The sequence below is a fragment of the Cinclus cinclus genome, chromosome 10, assembly GCF_963662255.1.
Source record: "Cinclus cinclus chromosome 10, bCinCin1.1, whole genome shotgun sequence".
In the NCBI taxonomy this organism is placed as follows: domain Eukaryota; kingdom Metazoa; phylum Chordata; class Aves; order Passeriformes; family Cinclidae; genus Cinclus; species Cinclus cinclus.
Window position 1 is genome coordinate 17,199,994 of NC_085055.1, and position 16,438 is coordinate 17,216,431.

A 16,438-nucleotide genomic window follows, 5' to 3' on the forward strand; every position below is an offset into this window, starting at 1 on the left:
AGCTCTCTTGAACTACCTTGTTTTTTACTACAGGATAAGAACATGCTAAAACTTGTCTTTACCTGTGTATTGACATCATTATTTAAGTATGGTACATGTAGAGCTATTCAAAAACTGTTGAATTTTGAAAGTACTGAAACATTTCATCTTAATTCAAGTATTTAATTCCTGTGCATCTGATACTTTGCTGATTTCTCCCTTTCTTGCCCACTGACAGTCTTGTAGCTTGATGTGGACAGTCTTTCTTCATACTTCTCAAGCCTAGTCTGTTATTACTTCACACAAATGTTAAGTGCTTTTAAAACACACAGAGCTTAATTTACAGCTCTCGAAACCATTTGATGATAAGCAATGTCCTTTGTGTTACAGTAAATAGTTGAAGTTTACAGGATAATATTTCTAATGTTCCCTTTATGCACAAATCAGTGGGGCCCATTGAAGTGCATCCCAGAGTCCTGAGGGGAATTGGTTGATGTAATTGACAGGCCTCTCTCCATGATATTTGAGAAGTCATGGCAATCAGGTGAAGTTCCAGGTGCCTGGAAAAGGGGAAACATGTACCATCTTCCAGAAGCCTAGAAAGGAGGACCCTGGGAAATACAACCTGTCAGCCTCACATCTGTGTCTGGGAGGATCATGGAACACATCCTCCTAGGAGCTATGCTGAGGTACATGGATGACAGGGAGATGATTTGGGACAGCCAGCACAGTTTCACCAAGGGCGAGTCTTGCCTGGCCAACCCAGTGGCCTTCTGTGAAGGAGTGACCACATCAGTGAACAAGGGAAGAGCTAGAGATGTCATTGCTCTGGACATCTGTAAAGGTTTCGACATGGTTCCCCCATAACCTTCTGTCTAAACTGGAAAGAGGTGGATTCAGTGAGTTCAGTGAGTGGAGTTAAATGAATTAGAAATTGATGGGGTGGTCACACCCACTGGTTGTGGTCAGTGGCTCAGAGTGTCAATGGCCCTCAGGACAAGTGGTGCCCCTCAGGGGTCTGTCCAGTACCTGCTATTTCAGAGTAACAGTACAGGCAGGCATGTGAGAATACCTTTGGTCAGGAGGTCACAGAGCTGCTCGTGTTGGCAGTGTTCAGTGCAGAAGGAATTCCGTGGGGTGCTGGTGCAGGTATAGGCTGGAAGAAGTGTGTCTACTCTGGGTCTTAGCAAGTTATGTCTGGGATCCTTTGCAACCTTTAAAATTTGCTATCTAGTGTTGCAGAGAAAAGGGAGAGGTGAGAGTCATCTCCATCAGGGAGTTTGAAATTATTTCCATAACATCAATGAAATAGGGAGGAATGACATGAGAAGTTGTGTAGGAGGCAAATTACCTACTGAGCATTAGAGTGAGCCTGACTGGCAGTATATGAAGTGTTATCTGCCTTTGTGTTTTCTTAATGAGGTTTTCAGACGATCTTGAGCAAGTCTGTTATTATATGGAGAGCAAAAGGATGTGAGGGAATTGCTTGAAAGTACATAACTGTTCTGAATCCCCAGTATTCTTCAGTGTTTGTTTTTTCCTTTTAGCAGTAGGATAGCAGCTGCAGGGATGAACAGACATTTCTGCTAGTGAATCCATTAACCTACTTAAGACTCCTAAGATTTTAGAATAGTATCTTGGATTTTTCTAAAAGAAATTCTATAATAAAAGTTCTGAGAGCTTGAGGCCTTGGTTCAGAAAGTGCTGTTCTGTACTGCTGCTCCCCTCAGGAGGTTCTGGCTGTCCTTACAGTAGTGGAAATTACATAATTGAACTATTTGTGCTGCTGCATCAGGCCAGGCACTGTAAGATAGAAATAGTAGGCCATAAGTCTTCCTTGTGTACACTTACTTAATCAAGAGTTATTTAAAGGTATTGAAATCCTATGCCAACAAACTACTCATACTGGGGGGAGGGTTCTGTATTTCCTGAAGACTTGTATCCAGTAGAAAATATAGTTGGGCCTGAAGTTATGCTCAAAATTTCATCCTTCTAACTATAAAACCTTTCATATATTATGAAGTTGCTAATTTATTTTCAAGTACTTCTGTATATGGACAGTCCTATTTAAGCTGGCTTTCCCTGCAATTTACTTCATAACTGCAAATACTGTCACAGAAATCACCACAAGCTCAGCTAATTTAAAGTAACATTATGCTGATAAAAATCTTTGAGACTTGTAATTTTCTAGGGCTTTGGCAGAGTAGCAAAAGTAGTGTCTGTCTGAAGAGTGAGAGTATGCACATTTTTTTACTTTGGATCATTTATTCTACCAAAGTGGTGTGACTCTGCACCTTTGCATGGCTCAGATGTTTTGTGCATTATAGCAGTTTCCCTGTAGTATTGATGAATTAATGGCCCATACAAGGAATGTGTTGAACACTTGTTAACTATAAAGTTGCTGTAAGCGATAATTTGCTTGGAAATAGTTTGGTTGGCTTTCCAAACCTCCCTGCAGTTTCGAATAAACCTAGAAGAATGTCATGGAGAAGATTCACAGGGTAACTCTGAAGGTAGCTGTGTTGTGCAGCACCCTGAAATTCCTGAATTTCAAGCCCATTTCCAGAAATCCAGGTGGGGTGGCACACCATATGGACCAGAGGTGCCACTGTTGCAGAGTGTGCCAGTGTCTGCATGGGAGCATGTTGTCACTGCTACCTTGTGGCAAGTATCCACCCCTTTTTGTGAGACTTGGCACTGGCTGGCCCAGCACCATCAGTGTGATGGATGTGGGATGGGTGCTATTATAAGGGCACACGGTGTTGTTGAAGTAAAGGCTATCATAAAATTGGTCAATAACTAGCCTTGGTTATCTGTGCTTATCTGATCATGCTTTGGTAAATTTTATTAGTGTGGATAAGCTACCAAGTAATGTTTATATATGTTTTTCCATATGACTAAAGAAGTGAAAACTACTATGTCATGTTTTTCTCTTATTCTGGGAGATTTTGCATATTCTTCACAAGTGTATGCAACTGTCTGTGAAGTTTTTAATGCATATTTATGTTTTTGCTAAAAAACTAGCTGGATTGGGTGACACCAGAGCACGCCATTTGGGAGACCAAAGGGTAAATGATGATCACGATCAGAAAGAATGAGGCAGCTAAGCAGTGCTTATAACTGTATATTATGTTTTCCAAAAGCAAGTTCTCTTTGATATTAATTTGAAGTTTGAGCACTGCAGTATATGCCTACTGGAAAAAAACAAATTATGAAACTGGATGGGGTTTTTTTCCAATAGGGAGAGTAGTGGCAAAGAGGTGTACAGTCTGAAGTTGATGGGACAGATGAACTTGCAAATTGCAAATACATTCATGAAAAACAAAGATTACTTTCTTTTTTCTGTGAAGTCTTGTTGTTGGTATTAATGTAAGTCTCTGATCTTTACCAAGCAAATGGTTCCTTTCAGATCTGTTGCTTGCTTTATGCTGTCTCAGCTTGTCTCTCTAAATGTCATCATGGCTAGTTTTCCACCTGTACTTGTTCCTGTTTGTAGTAGTAGTTTGTAGTACTCAATGTTCTGAAATTACTTGTGATAGCAAAATTACTAGCAACTGAAACACTATAACAGAGGAAATGAAAGCTTTGAGAAGTTGTCAAAGACTATTTTTAACATTTGAGATTTTAGGAATTCCTTTGAAAATTTAAACCCCATATTTATGTTGTTTTCTCTTGTTTCTAGCATAATTTTTCTTACTTAATTTTCTACAGAAGGGGAATACGAGGTAGGGATAGTCAGCACCCAGGAAAAGCGAGAACCTCTTCGCAAAATTCAGGTCCACAGAGGAGCAAAAATTCTTGTGCTGAAGCTAAGTTTAGTATTTAAATGCTGCTAGAGAAACTGATCTGAGTTTGTCAATATTTTTTTTTTTCCAGGTGCGAGAAGATGTGTTAAACTCCCTGAACAATAATTTTCTACAAACACTAAACCAAGCGTGGAATGATCATCAAACAGCAATGGTGATGATTAGAGACATTCTGATGTATATGGTGGGTATTCTATTTCACACATTTAACACTGTAGTAAATTGTTCTCTTACCAGTCTTTTCCCAAAAACTGCTCCCTGTCCCTTGTTTTGAATTTTCGATGTGCATGCAAGACTGCTACAGGTGTTTGGCAAATTGTAATTGGTTTGTGTTTTAGGTTATCTCGTTATCACTTGAAAAATGGATCTAAAAATAGTTGAACTTTGTAGCTCTTAAAAATAAACTAGTCAGACCCATTCAGACCCAGATTTTGGATGTTAGTTCAGCTAGTGCTTACTGTGGAAAGCACTATGGTGTAAAGCCTCCTGAAACTTCCAGTGTAGTTGTTCTTAAAGCTTTATGATTTAAAGAGGATAACTTTGCTTAGGTACAGTGTCTGTTCTTGAATGCTAAATTCTAGTTGGATCCTTTGCTGTTCATGAAGAACTTGGTAGAAGATTAAGCAGTGTACATAGAATGGGATTTTTGGTTGCATGCTTGCCATTTCTAACCTCTATCCAACATAAAAGAATTTTTTAAGAGAAGAGGGTCTGATTTTTTTTGTCTGGATTCTTATGCTTTAGGTAGCTGGTAAGTATTAAATTTCCCATAATATTGGGGGGGAGGGGTGGGCGTGCTAGGATGCAGGAGAGTATTTTTGCTTAGCTTCTAGACAGAGGTTTTGACTTCAGAAGGAAGTATTGACATACTGTGTTTTTTGTGTAAACGTTTTTTTTCCTCCAGAGTATCCTGAATATAATCATTGATGCAGTACTTGACAGTGGAGGATAGACAGTAATGGACTTTTTTGGTCCAAAAAGCAGATTTAACTGGAATTGTATTCTATTTGCTAAACAGCAGGAGTTAAGATCTTGTCTTGTAGCTGTTAAAGATCTCCTACTGTGACATTGACTGTGTTCATATGAACTGCAAAGTCCTCTTTGGTCAATAAGCTACTACAAGTTAAAGAATCTGGAGTAATTACAGAATCACAAGCAGTTCTTTTTAATGGATTTACTGGCCTTCATGTTGGAGGAGTTGGTTTATTTCAGTAGGGAAAAGACCACATATCAAAAAAATAGAGTGCTGGATAAAATGCCATCAGTGACACTGTATGATTTGTGTATCTTACCATGCCAAAAGGAAGATGGACAGATTGTTTTGAAGCTGTACTGTCTTTGTTGTGAGAGATCCTGGACCTCCCTAATCTGTTTGTGAAGGACAAGTACAAAGCAATTGTTACTAGCTGCATCTAGGCATATTCAAGAATAGTTATTGATTAGATTAATCTACCAAAGGTAGTGGTGAACTTTCAGAAAGGTTAGAAGATGGAATCCAGAGTTTTCTAGGGGAGCAGCTGTTGTGCTTTAGCCAAATAGATATTAATTCAGCACAGGAGGTGCTGGACGGTCCAAAGTAATGGATAATGCAATGTTCTCTGCTGCTCCTGAAATCAATAAATTTCTGATCTTTCAAACAGTGGCAGAGAAAACTGGCTTATAAGCTTTCCTTGTTGTAATGGCTTGACCAGTATATTAAAGGTCAGAACCTTTCCTCTTTGTGGAAGGGTTGCCTGCTTCAGTTACCACTCCTGGAGGAGCAGGAGAGCTGTTTCCTGAGTATTTTTTGCACTCAGAAGAGCAATGCCTTGACTTTGTTTTGAAGCTTGAGAGTGCTGTTCAGACATCCAGCCAGCCTTCTCATTTCCACCAAGATTCCAGGAGAAGGAAATCCACAGCATTCCTTCCAAGTGTAAATTGAATTTGGTTGGCTGTCTTTTAGATTCAGAACAGAATAAGTAAGCTTGAATGCCTCTGGACTACATAGCCTTCTGTGTGCTGTTTGACAGTTCCTAATTATTTCAGGTAGGTGTTCAGTTGAGCCCTCTTCTTGACTAATTATTTGATTCACACAGATTTTTTTTCCCTTGTACCACAGAAACAGAAAAAACCCATCCACAATAAAAATATTTATAGTATAATAGTAAAAGCAAACAAACAAAAAAAACAGCAAAAAAATTTCTTTCAAAATGCTTATATAAACTTTGGGGCCCTGATGCTTGTTTGTTGAACCTCTGTAATGTAATACGGGGTTTATAGTTATAATATAAATTTTTATTAGTTTGAACTGTCTAGTGTGAAGATCTAATACAATGGGCAGGCTCCCTCCTTTGACTTGGAGGGACATAAGACAAATTGTCAGTAATGCATGTTTGGATTACAAATTAAAGAATAAGCAGTGATTTAAAATAGGACTACTTTGAAAGATTTGCAGTTTCACCTTTGTCACTGGGATGTCCTCTTGAGTCAGACATAATTTTCTTCATTCATAGAAGACTAAGAGTAAAAAACTTCCAGTCTTAAACATGTGTTCCTTCAAAAAGTTTGGAAAAGCTGCCAGTACCACAGAATTATAAAGCACCTGTGAAAAATCAGACCTGACTGCTTTACAAAGAAACTGTTTTCAAGAGTTTTATAAAATAAGGAATGATTTGTCCTTACTTTCTGATGTCGAGTCTGAATGACATGTAAGTTTACAATGATATGCTTATGTCAGAAAGAATTTTTACATTTTTATTGAAGCAAATCTAATATAGCTGACATTAAAAATACGTTATCGTAAAAAAAGCACCAAACATTGTATAACCTGAGTCACCAGGCATTGTAAATTAATATGATTGTGTTCTACCAGGAGAAGTATCTGTAATTATCATATGTTTGTAAGTAAAGCATGACCCAATCCTTCTCTTGTTTCGTAGGCCATCTCAATTACTCATCAGTTTTAGGAAATTTACCTATTGCCCAACAGACCACACTGTCACATCAGTGAAAGTACCCTCTTGAATTCCTGCTTCAGCCTAGTGATTTTAAATCTTAAACATCTTAAACTAAATTGTATCTGTTTTAATGCCATGTTTGTTTCCCAGCTTTGTTTGACCCATTGGCTGCCATAAGACTTAAATCAAAGCAAACACCTTTTCAAACCGCCTTAATTTCTTTCCTGTTTAATTTAATTTTATTTTAAAAATAAAAATCAATACAAATATATCTTTTTTAAAAAGGCATATGTTTTGTACAGTGGAGTTTATGCACTGTGGTGCTTAGTGACGAGAACACTTGCTGTTGGAGGTTATGGCAGGATTTCATTGTTCATGCAGCACATCCTCCACAAGACACTCTCAAGTTTGCCTTACAGTTATGTTTTTTAAAACGTGTGTTACCTTGTCTCTTGTGGTTACTCTGGTAAAAGTCTGTTGCTTTCATTTCTGTTGCAGGTGAAGTATGAGGTTTTTTTAGCCCTTTGCACTTACTGTGCAAGATTTGTCTTGATTGTTTTGAAGTATTCCAGGTTCCCTGACTGAATTTCAAGTTTACGTAGTTCCACTGGATTTTGTAGGATATAGCACGAGCTCTCTTCCTTTTTACATGTTCAGGTTGCAGTAATTGGTGCCAGAGTAAATGTACACTCCATAAATTCTGGCACTGTCTGCGACGAGCGGTGAGGCACTGAAGCAGTAAAGTCATGTGCTAAGCAGCAGCATCTTTACTGACTCGAGTACTAAGGCAGGTTGTAGTAGTGAAGTACATTTGGGCATATCTGAAATTCAGCCTCACAGTGGCAGTGCAGGTAAACATACCTGCAGTGGGCTTTATTTAGCTGCTGTATGGAATGGGAGCAATGGGAGGTGGAGTTGTTTGGGCTTTTCATCAAGTAATGTCAGTGTGTGTATTCTTAGAATGTCAAATGGGAACTGGGTTAAACTGGATTCTGTGGTGTCTCTACTACTTGTGCTTGCTAAATTTAAAGCAATTTCAGGTATGTGAGTGCAGCAGTCACACCCCTGGCTGCATTACAGGCCCATGAGTAGTGCCAGTTGCTGTCAGAAGTGAACAGTTGCTCCTGTAAATACAGATGTGGACTTTTCAGAGGGCAGAGCATTCCCTTTTCATCTGTGCTGTGCACAAAGCTGGTGTCTTTTGTTTAGGCCAGCACTGACATATTGGATACATGAGTTTTGACAAATGACTCTCATTGTCCATGGCTTAGACACAAGGTAATAGGAAGAAGTGTTTTTATTTCCAGAGCTAGGATCAAAGACACTTGCTGTATACACAAGGGTGTCCGAAGGCTGCTGCATCATCCAGGTAGTGCATCCATGCAGAGGTGGGTAAAATGTGGCTACTGTTACCTTACAGTAGGTGACTTCAGTTCAGAATTAGTCTGCAGTGTAAGCAGGATTGTAATTCATTAATAATTGCTGTGTGAAACTCCATCCTTGTCTCCTGAAAGTTACTCTTACCTTTAAGCACCTACTGCTTCTCCCTGTGGGAAGTGTTTTCTGTTCAGTTCTTGTCAGTCAAACCTGTTCCCAAACAGGGCTCTATGTGATTTTCATTTTTAGATTGGGGGAGCTTCCAGAAAATGTGATCTGTTACCAAGGGTGAGCAGGTCAGCAGGATCAGAAATGTTAATGTTGCTGCTCTGGTTTGGGTATTGTAGAGAGGTCTGACTTACTACAGGGGCTGCTGATAAACTGAGAGGAGTTACTCTTTCACAATGGCTGTGTTCAGCACTGCCACAGCAGAAGCTATGCAAATGAGTCATGGCCATGGCTTTCATCCTTTCAGATACCCTGCTGCCTGTGCTTCAGATGCCTGAATATTTTTGAAATAATAACTATTATTTTCTCTTCAAGTTATATAGTATTGGACCCTGTTTTAATTTGCTCTTTCATCTCTCTGAAAATGTATTTTAAACTTGTCTTACTTGATAATCACATTTAGTTCTGTTCTTGATGCAAGCATGTAAATAAGGAAGTGAAATAAACAACCCTGTTTCTAAAAACCAGAAAAACAAAAGTAACCTATTCCAAAGACCTAGCCCACCACACGTCACTGGTCTGACTTCGTGAGAGCAATTAGTAAATGTTGTGCTTTGAGACAGCTGAGCTTGCTTTGGGAGCTACAGAGTAGGCATATCTGATATGTTCCCATCTTGTTTTTTCATTTAAATTAAGGGCTGCCTGTCTGAAGGCAGAGAGTGGGAAATCACACATTAACTGCTGCTAAGTGATGGGCTGTCTGTTCCTTCTTGTTTTTAGAAATTGCAGAGTTCATGTAAACTTGTAATTTTGGAATATTTTTTCCATAGTCTGAAACATAATATTTGTTCTTTTAATAAAGGTTTATAATTTTCCAGGTGTTTGAGTAGCTTTACTCTTTAATTCTGCATGTGATAAAGCACTTGAGGTAGTGATGGAACCAGTGGAGAAGCTAATCTTTATACTCAATTTCATAAATTTTTTTATATTCAATTTCATAAATCATCATCCTTTGCAAAATTTGATTATTTTTAGGATTATTTTTTTATACCTTTGTACATTCTTAGAAAACTTCATCCGAGCCAGATTTATAAATGGGTGCAAAACTCGTAGCTTTTTCTGATGTCATTGTCCTGATGCTTAAATGGTAGCAAAGCAGTATTTTTAGTAATTGCCCAAAGTATGATATTAAAGGAATGGATTATGCCCTGACAGAAATTAACAAAAATAATGGTTGCTCATCTCAGATGAATAAACGTTGTTAAAACTGTTTTTCCATTGTTAATATTGTTCTAAGTGGTGTGACCCAGTATTGGCTATTAATCAAATACACGCAGTTTCTGTCCACTAGTGACTTCATTAATAGCCTTCCTTTTCTCAGAATTAAGTTGGGATGGAGGAATAGGAAAGTCGAGACAAATTTTTGGAGCACTTCTTTGGGTAGCAGTAGGAGACTTGGGGTCTGCTTATCGTTTTAGTCAGTCAATTCTGTATGATGGATTTTGAGCTATGCAATCTTTAAATGCTGATCTGAGGTCCAGCATTGATTTTTTTTAAAGGTAGGTGATAAAAAAAAGGTGGTTGAGGAGCTTGATCCTTCCCATAGGCAGTGAGTATATAGGGAGATAGAATTTAAACATACATGGAAATGTAAAAAAATACTTTCTTCTCTCCCTCTTCTTTTTTTGGGGGCAGGTGTTGTATGGGTGAGATTATAATGAAGCATAACAAGGGTTTGAAATACTGCTCAAGTTGAATGTTAGTGAATTTGGAGAGGGTGGAGGAATATCTGCAAAAGTACAAATTTGCAGTACTAATCCATAAAGGTTTTGATTGTAACTGTTCTTGTTTTGGTTCTATACTTGCTGCTCTTTATCTAATAATGCTGTTTCAGGAAATTTCACTGAATATTGAATATTTTTTGCCTAAAAGGAGTGGTAGGAAGATGCATGGAGGGGAGGGGGAAGTTAAATCATTTTTCTTAAAGATTGGAAAGAGAAGGAAGGGTTTGAGTAGGTAAGTAAAACCTCTTGCTGTGGATTTAGTCAGTAGTTGGAGACTCCTTTGCACTCAGACTAAAAAGTGGGAAGGCTGTAGATCTGCTCTGGCATGCTTTAGTCATAAATGCTGTGCTTATACTCCTAAGCCAAATGGAACTTCCAGTGAAAATGAAGTTTTTGAAAACGGGACTGATTTTGAATTTTGAAGGACATACATAATTTCTTTCTATTGAAAGAAAAGATACGTTTGGTCATATTTGCACTGTAAAGACGCAATCAATCTCTTGTATTTTTGAATATCATTGATGCAGTGAACTCTCAATTTTATTGCTGTTTATGCCCTTGTTGTAGGACCGAGTGTATGTGCAACAAAACAATGTGGAGAATGTCTACAACTTGGGCCTGATAATTTTTCGAGATCAAGTTGTACGTTATGGCTGCATCAGGGATCACCTGAGGCAAACTCTGCTGGATATGATTGCAAGAGAGAGGAAAGGAGAAGTTGTAGACAGGTAAGATGTTTGTAAGTGAAGTCTTTTGTTGTAAATAATAGCTGTCAGATTTTAAAGAGTGACTCAAGAACATACAGAAATCATTTGTTAAGACCACATTTGTGATTGCATCTTAAATTTCTTCATATGCTGGAGTAATATACTTCTTTGTGTATTATGTTTTAGCATAATGGTAAACAGAGAAGCTTAAATATTTTTAAATATTTATCTTGCTCTTCTGGCTTCATTTTCATGACTAAGGTTGCCTAACATGCAATTCAAGAACAAAAAGGCTCCCCATACTACAGCTGTGTATTGTCCCCTACTGCCAGAAAGTGGAATCTTTTTCTAGATGCAGTTCTTTTGTTTTCATTAACTTGCTGATATATTTGAATTTTGGTGGTGCTTATTTTGTGTTCGGTTGGGGTTTTTTTTCAGTTTTTTAGATTTTTATGTAGTTGGTTTTTTTAAACAGCTGGCCATCCAAAAACCTCAAACTTTGTGTGGCTACTTCCACATGTGCAGTTGTTTTAAAGTTGCAATTGCTCAGTTGTGAATTGTGTGTGCAGTTTTCTTTGAAGAAGTACTTAGGGTTAATTTCTTATATATTAATATATATTCTTCATCACTTTATGACTTAATAGAACTTGAGATGTGTGTCCCTGTCATTGCACTTAAAATACTTAATAAACATTATCAGCTCTTTAGTTTTGAGCAAAACCAAACAGTTACCTTGCTCATGTAGTGTTCTTGAAGATGTTATGTACAGATTAGAATGGACTTTCTATTACTACATTTAATTAAAATTAATTAAAGTTATGAGTTGTTATTCTGCTCTGTCTTACAAGCACATAGATTTCTCAAGTTGTTAACAACTTACTTTTTGGCAGAGGCGCAATAAGAAATGCTTGCCAGATGTTAATGATTCTAGGTCTTGAAGGAAGGTCAGTCTATGAAGAAGACTTCGAGGCTCCGTTTTTGGAGATGTCTGCAGAATTTTTTCAGGTACAGCAATATTCTAATACTGTATTTGGAATGTTGTTATAACTCTCAGGAACTGTCAGATTTGGTGGTACTTTACATACTTGTTACTTTTTTGATGAGTATGTCCATCTCCATTAAACGAAATGAGAAAAATAGTCACTAACTTTGAAGGACAAAGTAACACAGGTTTTACAGAATTGGCGTAATTTGAATGTAGTTTTGAGCTATGGATGCCATTGGCATGTATAGTAATAGTCATGCTAATCTGTGCCTGCTTTAGGTTATTTTGTGTAAGTTAGTCTACATCTGCTTTGCCCCCACAGTCTTTTTGAAATGCCAGTAGCTTGAAAGGTTCAAACTGTTTCAGACGTGGAAACCTGTCAAACTGCCTTTGAGGAAACTTTTTGTTTCCTTCACAGCTTCCACATTTGTGAGTTATTTTTTGCAATAAAAAAAATCAAGTTAAGGAACTAAGTGTATCTCTAGTTGTTGATCAGCCACTAAATAATACATTCCAAATATTTTCTGAGGGGATTCTTTTTGTAAGATACTTGGAGGAGGAAAGCCAGTTAAGCGGTTGTTGAGTGTAATCATGATCGTCTGTTGCTGGAAATTGATAGAAATTTTAAAATCATGTTTAAAAATGCCTAGATAAGGTAATTTATGAGTCTTCCATTTCTTAATACAGGATCCACTGTCATATGCTCTGATCTCCTAACTTCCTTGAAAAGCAGAAGCATATGTTGCACAGCCATTTAAATGTCACTGTGTTCTGTTTTTCATTGGTGCTTATTTAAAATTAAGAAAAATAATTACTTCCATTTAAGTTCTGTTACTTAGCTGTGCGTAAAAAATAAGACATCTTTTTCCCAAAGACTCTGCTAACCAGTATGAATAAGAACAGTTTGACATGAAGTAATATGCTCAGCATTGTCACTGATGAGAATGAGAACTACCACAAACTGGTATTTGGAAGGAATTTTTGATCCTTCTCTTTCCCCATTTTTTTCTTTGAACCTGTGGCTAAAACTCTAGTTGGTTACTGAAAACTAAGTTGGCTTGGGTTGGTTTAGTATGAAAAATACCTTGTTTATATTGCATGTACCCCCATATATAACACATTTAGTATAACAGAACCTTTATTTTGTGTTAAATGTGTCTGTGAATCTTGGATGTCTTGGACATGCTGTATTTGATTTGAACTTGCATATAAATGTTTATCTGACATGTTTTCTCTTTACCCTTTACAAAAAAGGCTAAAGTATTAATTTATGTTCATCACAGATGGAAAGTCAGAAATTTTTAGCTGAAAACAGTGCTTCTGTATATATAAAGAAAGTAGAAGCTAGAATTAATGAAGAAATAGAGCGGGTGATGCATTGTTTGGATAAATCAACAGAAGAACCCATTGTGAAAGTTGTTGAGAGGGAGCTTATTTCCAAGCATATGAAAACTATAGTGGAAATGGAGAACTCTGGGCTAGTTCATATGCTGAAAAATGGGAAGACAGAAGGTAAGACTGCATCGTTTGTGAGACACAAATGCTTCTGATACTGCTTAGTGTTTTTTTTAAATCATTACCATTTGTGTTCCTACATAATTGTGGAAACATTTAGTAATTGTTTCACAAACATCTGAGAATACTCAGGAACTATTAGCTGGCTCTTAAAACAGAGCCCATGCACTTCATTTGTTTCTGTTTAGTACCAGATACAGGTAGTTTTGTGGTAAACCAAGCATCTCATAAGAAAAGTACAAATCTATTGTAGTGTTTTTTGTCACCAGTTGACCATGAGCCATTTTATTACTTTCATTCCTCTAATATGTATTTGTAAAAATGCATCACATTTTTTGGCCAACAGGAAGTTATTAAAAAGCATTTGCGTAAAAGACTTAAACAGAAGCATTGCAAGATCAATTCTTGGGGAGGGAGCAGAAAGGAGTTGTCTGTTTCTAAAGGATAAGAAGCAGCTTATTGAAGTGGTTGAAACAGAAGGGTTTGGCTTGATTTGCTTTTCCCTAATAGAGGTTAATGTGGGATAGAGTAACTGAATGAAAGTTATTATGGAAATAGAACCTAAGTTTCAAAAGCAGCATAAGGAAGAGAGAGATTGTAGTATCTATATTTAGAAATCTGTGCTCACTCTAAAGCCACGAGAATGGAGAACAGCCTTGCTGCTTAGATTAATGGCCTTTGTTCATTAAAGCAGCTTCACAATTACTAGGTGATAGTCAGAGCACTAAGTGGGTACAATTTCCTCATTGTAAAAAGAATAACTACGTTGAAAATTCAAGTGATGATACTATACTTAACACTTTCTTCTTTAATACCCAGTTTAGATAACCTTCAGACTGAGTGTGCAAGGTATTGAAGGGCATTCATAAAATACAGCAATCTATTCAACTTTATAGGCCTTGGTTTAGTTCAATTAACTAGTACAGTGTTTCCATTGCTGCTTTGTAAAGATGAGATTTTTCATAAAGATACAAGGATGGATCGTTCTTTTGGAGAGCAGTGTTTAGCCTAAGCCACTTCTCATTATTTTAGGTGGATGAAACATAGTACTGTAAAAGTGTATGACTGGCTTTAAGACAAATATAAATTAAATTCTGAATTTTTACCAGTTTTTGCTTTTAATACAGAAACAAGCATATCATTAGTGCTGCCCTATTTGGTTTAACTTACTTTCAAAAAAGCAAACAAACAAATAAAAAGTTTGATAACGTGCTTGATTTTGGGAATGATGATCTTGGACGCTACCTTCTTAAATACCCCTAGAAAGCATAATCTTCCTGAAGGTCTAATAGGTTCCCTATCCTGTAGCATTAGCATCATCTTCTGCTGGCCTGGAGGTCAGCAATGACAGGTTCCCTTGCTGCACACAACCTAGGATAATTGAATACAGTCTGCTCTTCATTTTTATGCTGCTGCAGTCAGCATCTTGTCAGGGCTAAAGGAAAGAGGAGATCAGACGAATCTGGTGCCTGAGCTGTTACAGGATGTTTTCTGTGGCTCAAATTCAACTGTCAGCTTTAGCTCTGAGATGAATGAGTTACAGGAGTGTAACACACACAGGTGTCCTGCATAATCTCTCGTTCTTGCTTGCAGACCTTGCTTGCATGTACAAGTTGTTCAGCCGTGTGCCAAATGGTCTGAAGACGATGTGTGAGTGCATGAGCTCATACCTGAGGGAGCAAGGCAAAGCACTGGTTTCTGAAGAGGGAGAAGGAAAGAATCCAGTTGACTACATTCAGGTAGTTAAATACTTCAACCTCCTTTTTTTCCCCACATTCCCCACATTAGCAGTTCACTACATAGACAATTTATAAGGTAAACCTTAGTATTGATTCAAACGGGGTTGTTATTAATAAGCTAAGTTTATAAATGTCTTTCAGTGTACATTCTCTGAATATCCAGACATGTTTTGAACTCTTCCTTAAGTTGGTTGGAAAGTACATATTATGTTTCTGTGCTTTTAGTAGTTGCTTTTAATAAACAACTTACTCGGCCCAATTATCTAACTGCTGGGAACTTCTTGGATTTCCCTAAATGCTGTGTCTCCAGAGTGACTTGTATGTCTGCTGACAAATAGCTTTATAGTGTCCACTTTGTTTAATTTTATGTAACATTAGCTATCAGTGTTTATTGAGGCAAAAATCACATGGCCATATTTCACTGCAAACTTAGCTGTGACTGAGAGGTGAATGTGTTTATCAGTCATAACAAATTACTCATTCCATTCTCTGTCTCCCTAAGAAACAGAACAGTTCTTCATATTAAAAGATATGAGTGTTCTTTCTTGTCCTCTCTCTCACTAAGTGATGTGTACCATTAATTTATCAAGATCACAAAATATGCTTCAGAACTTGAAGCTTATTTGTCATTTTTCTCTTCCATTGTCTGTGAGAAGATGGTTTGAAATTTGCATATAAACCTTTATAGTTCATTGAACCTTAAAGCTGTGTTTCTGTAGCTGGAAGATGTTTTATATTTAATGTGAAAGTGTGTATTCATTAAACATTGAGGTTTTTTAAAATGTGTGGTTCAAGTCATTGTGTCTGTTCTTCATGAGAAGCATTTAATGTATGTCTTTCAGTCTCTGCTGTTTTGTTTGAAAACAGTAGCTGTGCTACAACTGGTTACTATTTGAAGAAGCCATTTGAGTATAAAAACATTTTTGATTGGATTATTAATTTTCTGGCAATGCTGAAGCAAACTTCTTACCAGGCTTGAACAAGAATCACCTCTTCAAGGGCTGGTAAGAAGAGAGAATGCCCTTGAAAAAATATAAGAGTCCTTAATCATTAAACCTAATATTTGTGGTAGTGTGATTTAGGAAAAAAAAAGGGGGGGGGGGAGGGGGGTGCAAATTATGTGGAAAATAAGTGTCTGGATTACTTTGAAGTAATTTTCACTCCTGATGGGCCTAAAGAGGTATCATAAAAAATTTGACTGAGAAAGATAGATCTAAAAACTTAAATATAAAGATAGTATCAAGGTTTCCTGTCACAAAGGTGGAAAGCAAAATGAGGCTGAGGAAGACTTGTCTATGTGCTTTGGCAGAGCTCAGCCTCTCAGTATGGACCCCAGCCTGTCATGAAGATGTCCTAGGACAGGGACTGACATTTGATTACTGAAAATCCCCCAGAAGGGTTTATCCACCACTTCCACTGAGGGGATGAAGCAGAGAGGAATA

General features: G+C 37.3%; 1 protein-coding gene across 2 annotated transcripts in view; it reads left to right on the top strand.

Moving 5' to 3' along the window:
* Positions 1 to 16,438, top strand: part of CUL3 (cullin 3) — a 54,556-nt gene that overhangs the window by 21,967 nt on the left and 16,151 nt on the right. For both annotated transcript variants that reach the window (XM_062499012.1, XM_062499013.1), the window contains 5 exons: positions 3,856 to 3,969; positions 10,618 to 10,778; positions 11,648 to 11,762; positions 13,026 to 13,254; positions 14,851 to 14,996. In XM_062499012.1, the coding sequence (XP_062354996.1) occupies positions 3,856 to 3,969; positions 10,618 to 10,778; positions 11,648 to 11,762; positions 13,026 to 13,254; positions 14,851 to 14,996 (765 nt within the window). The remainder of the gene's footprint in view (positions 1 to 3,855; positions 3,970 to 10,617; positions 10,779 to 11,647; positions 11,763 to 13,025; positions 13,255 to 14,850; positions 14,997 to 16,438) is intronic.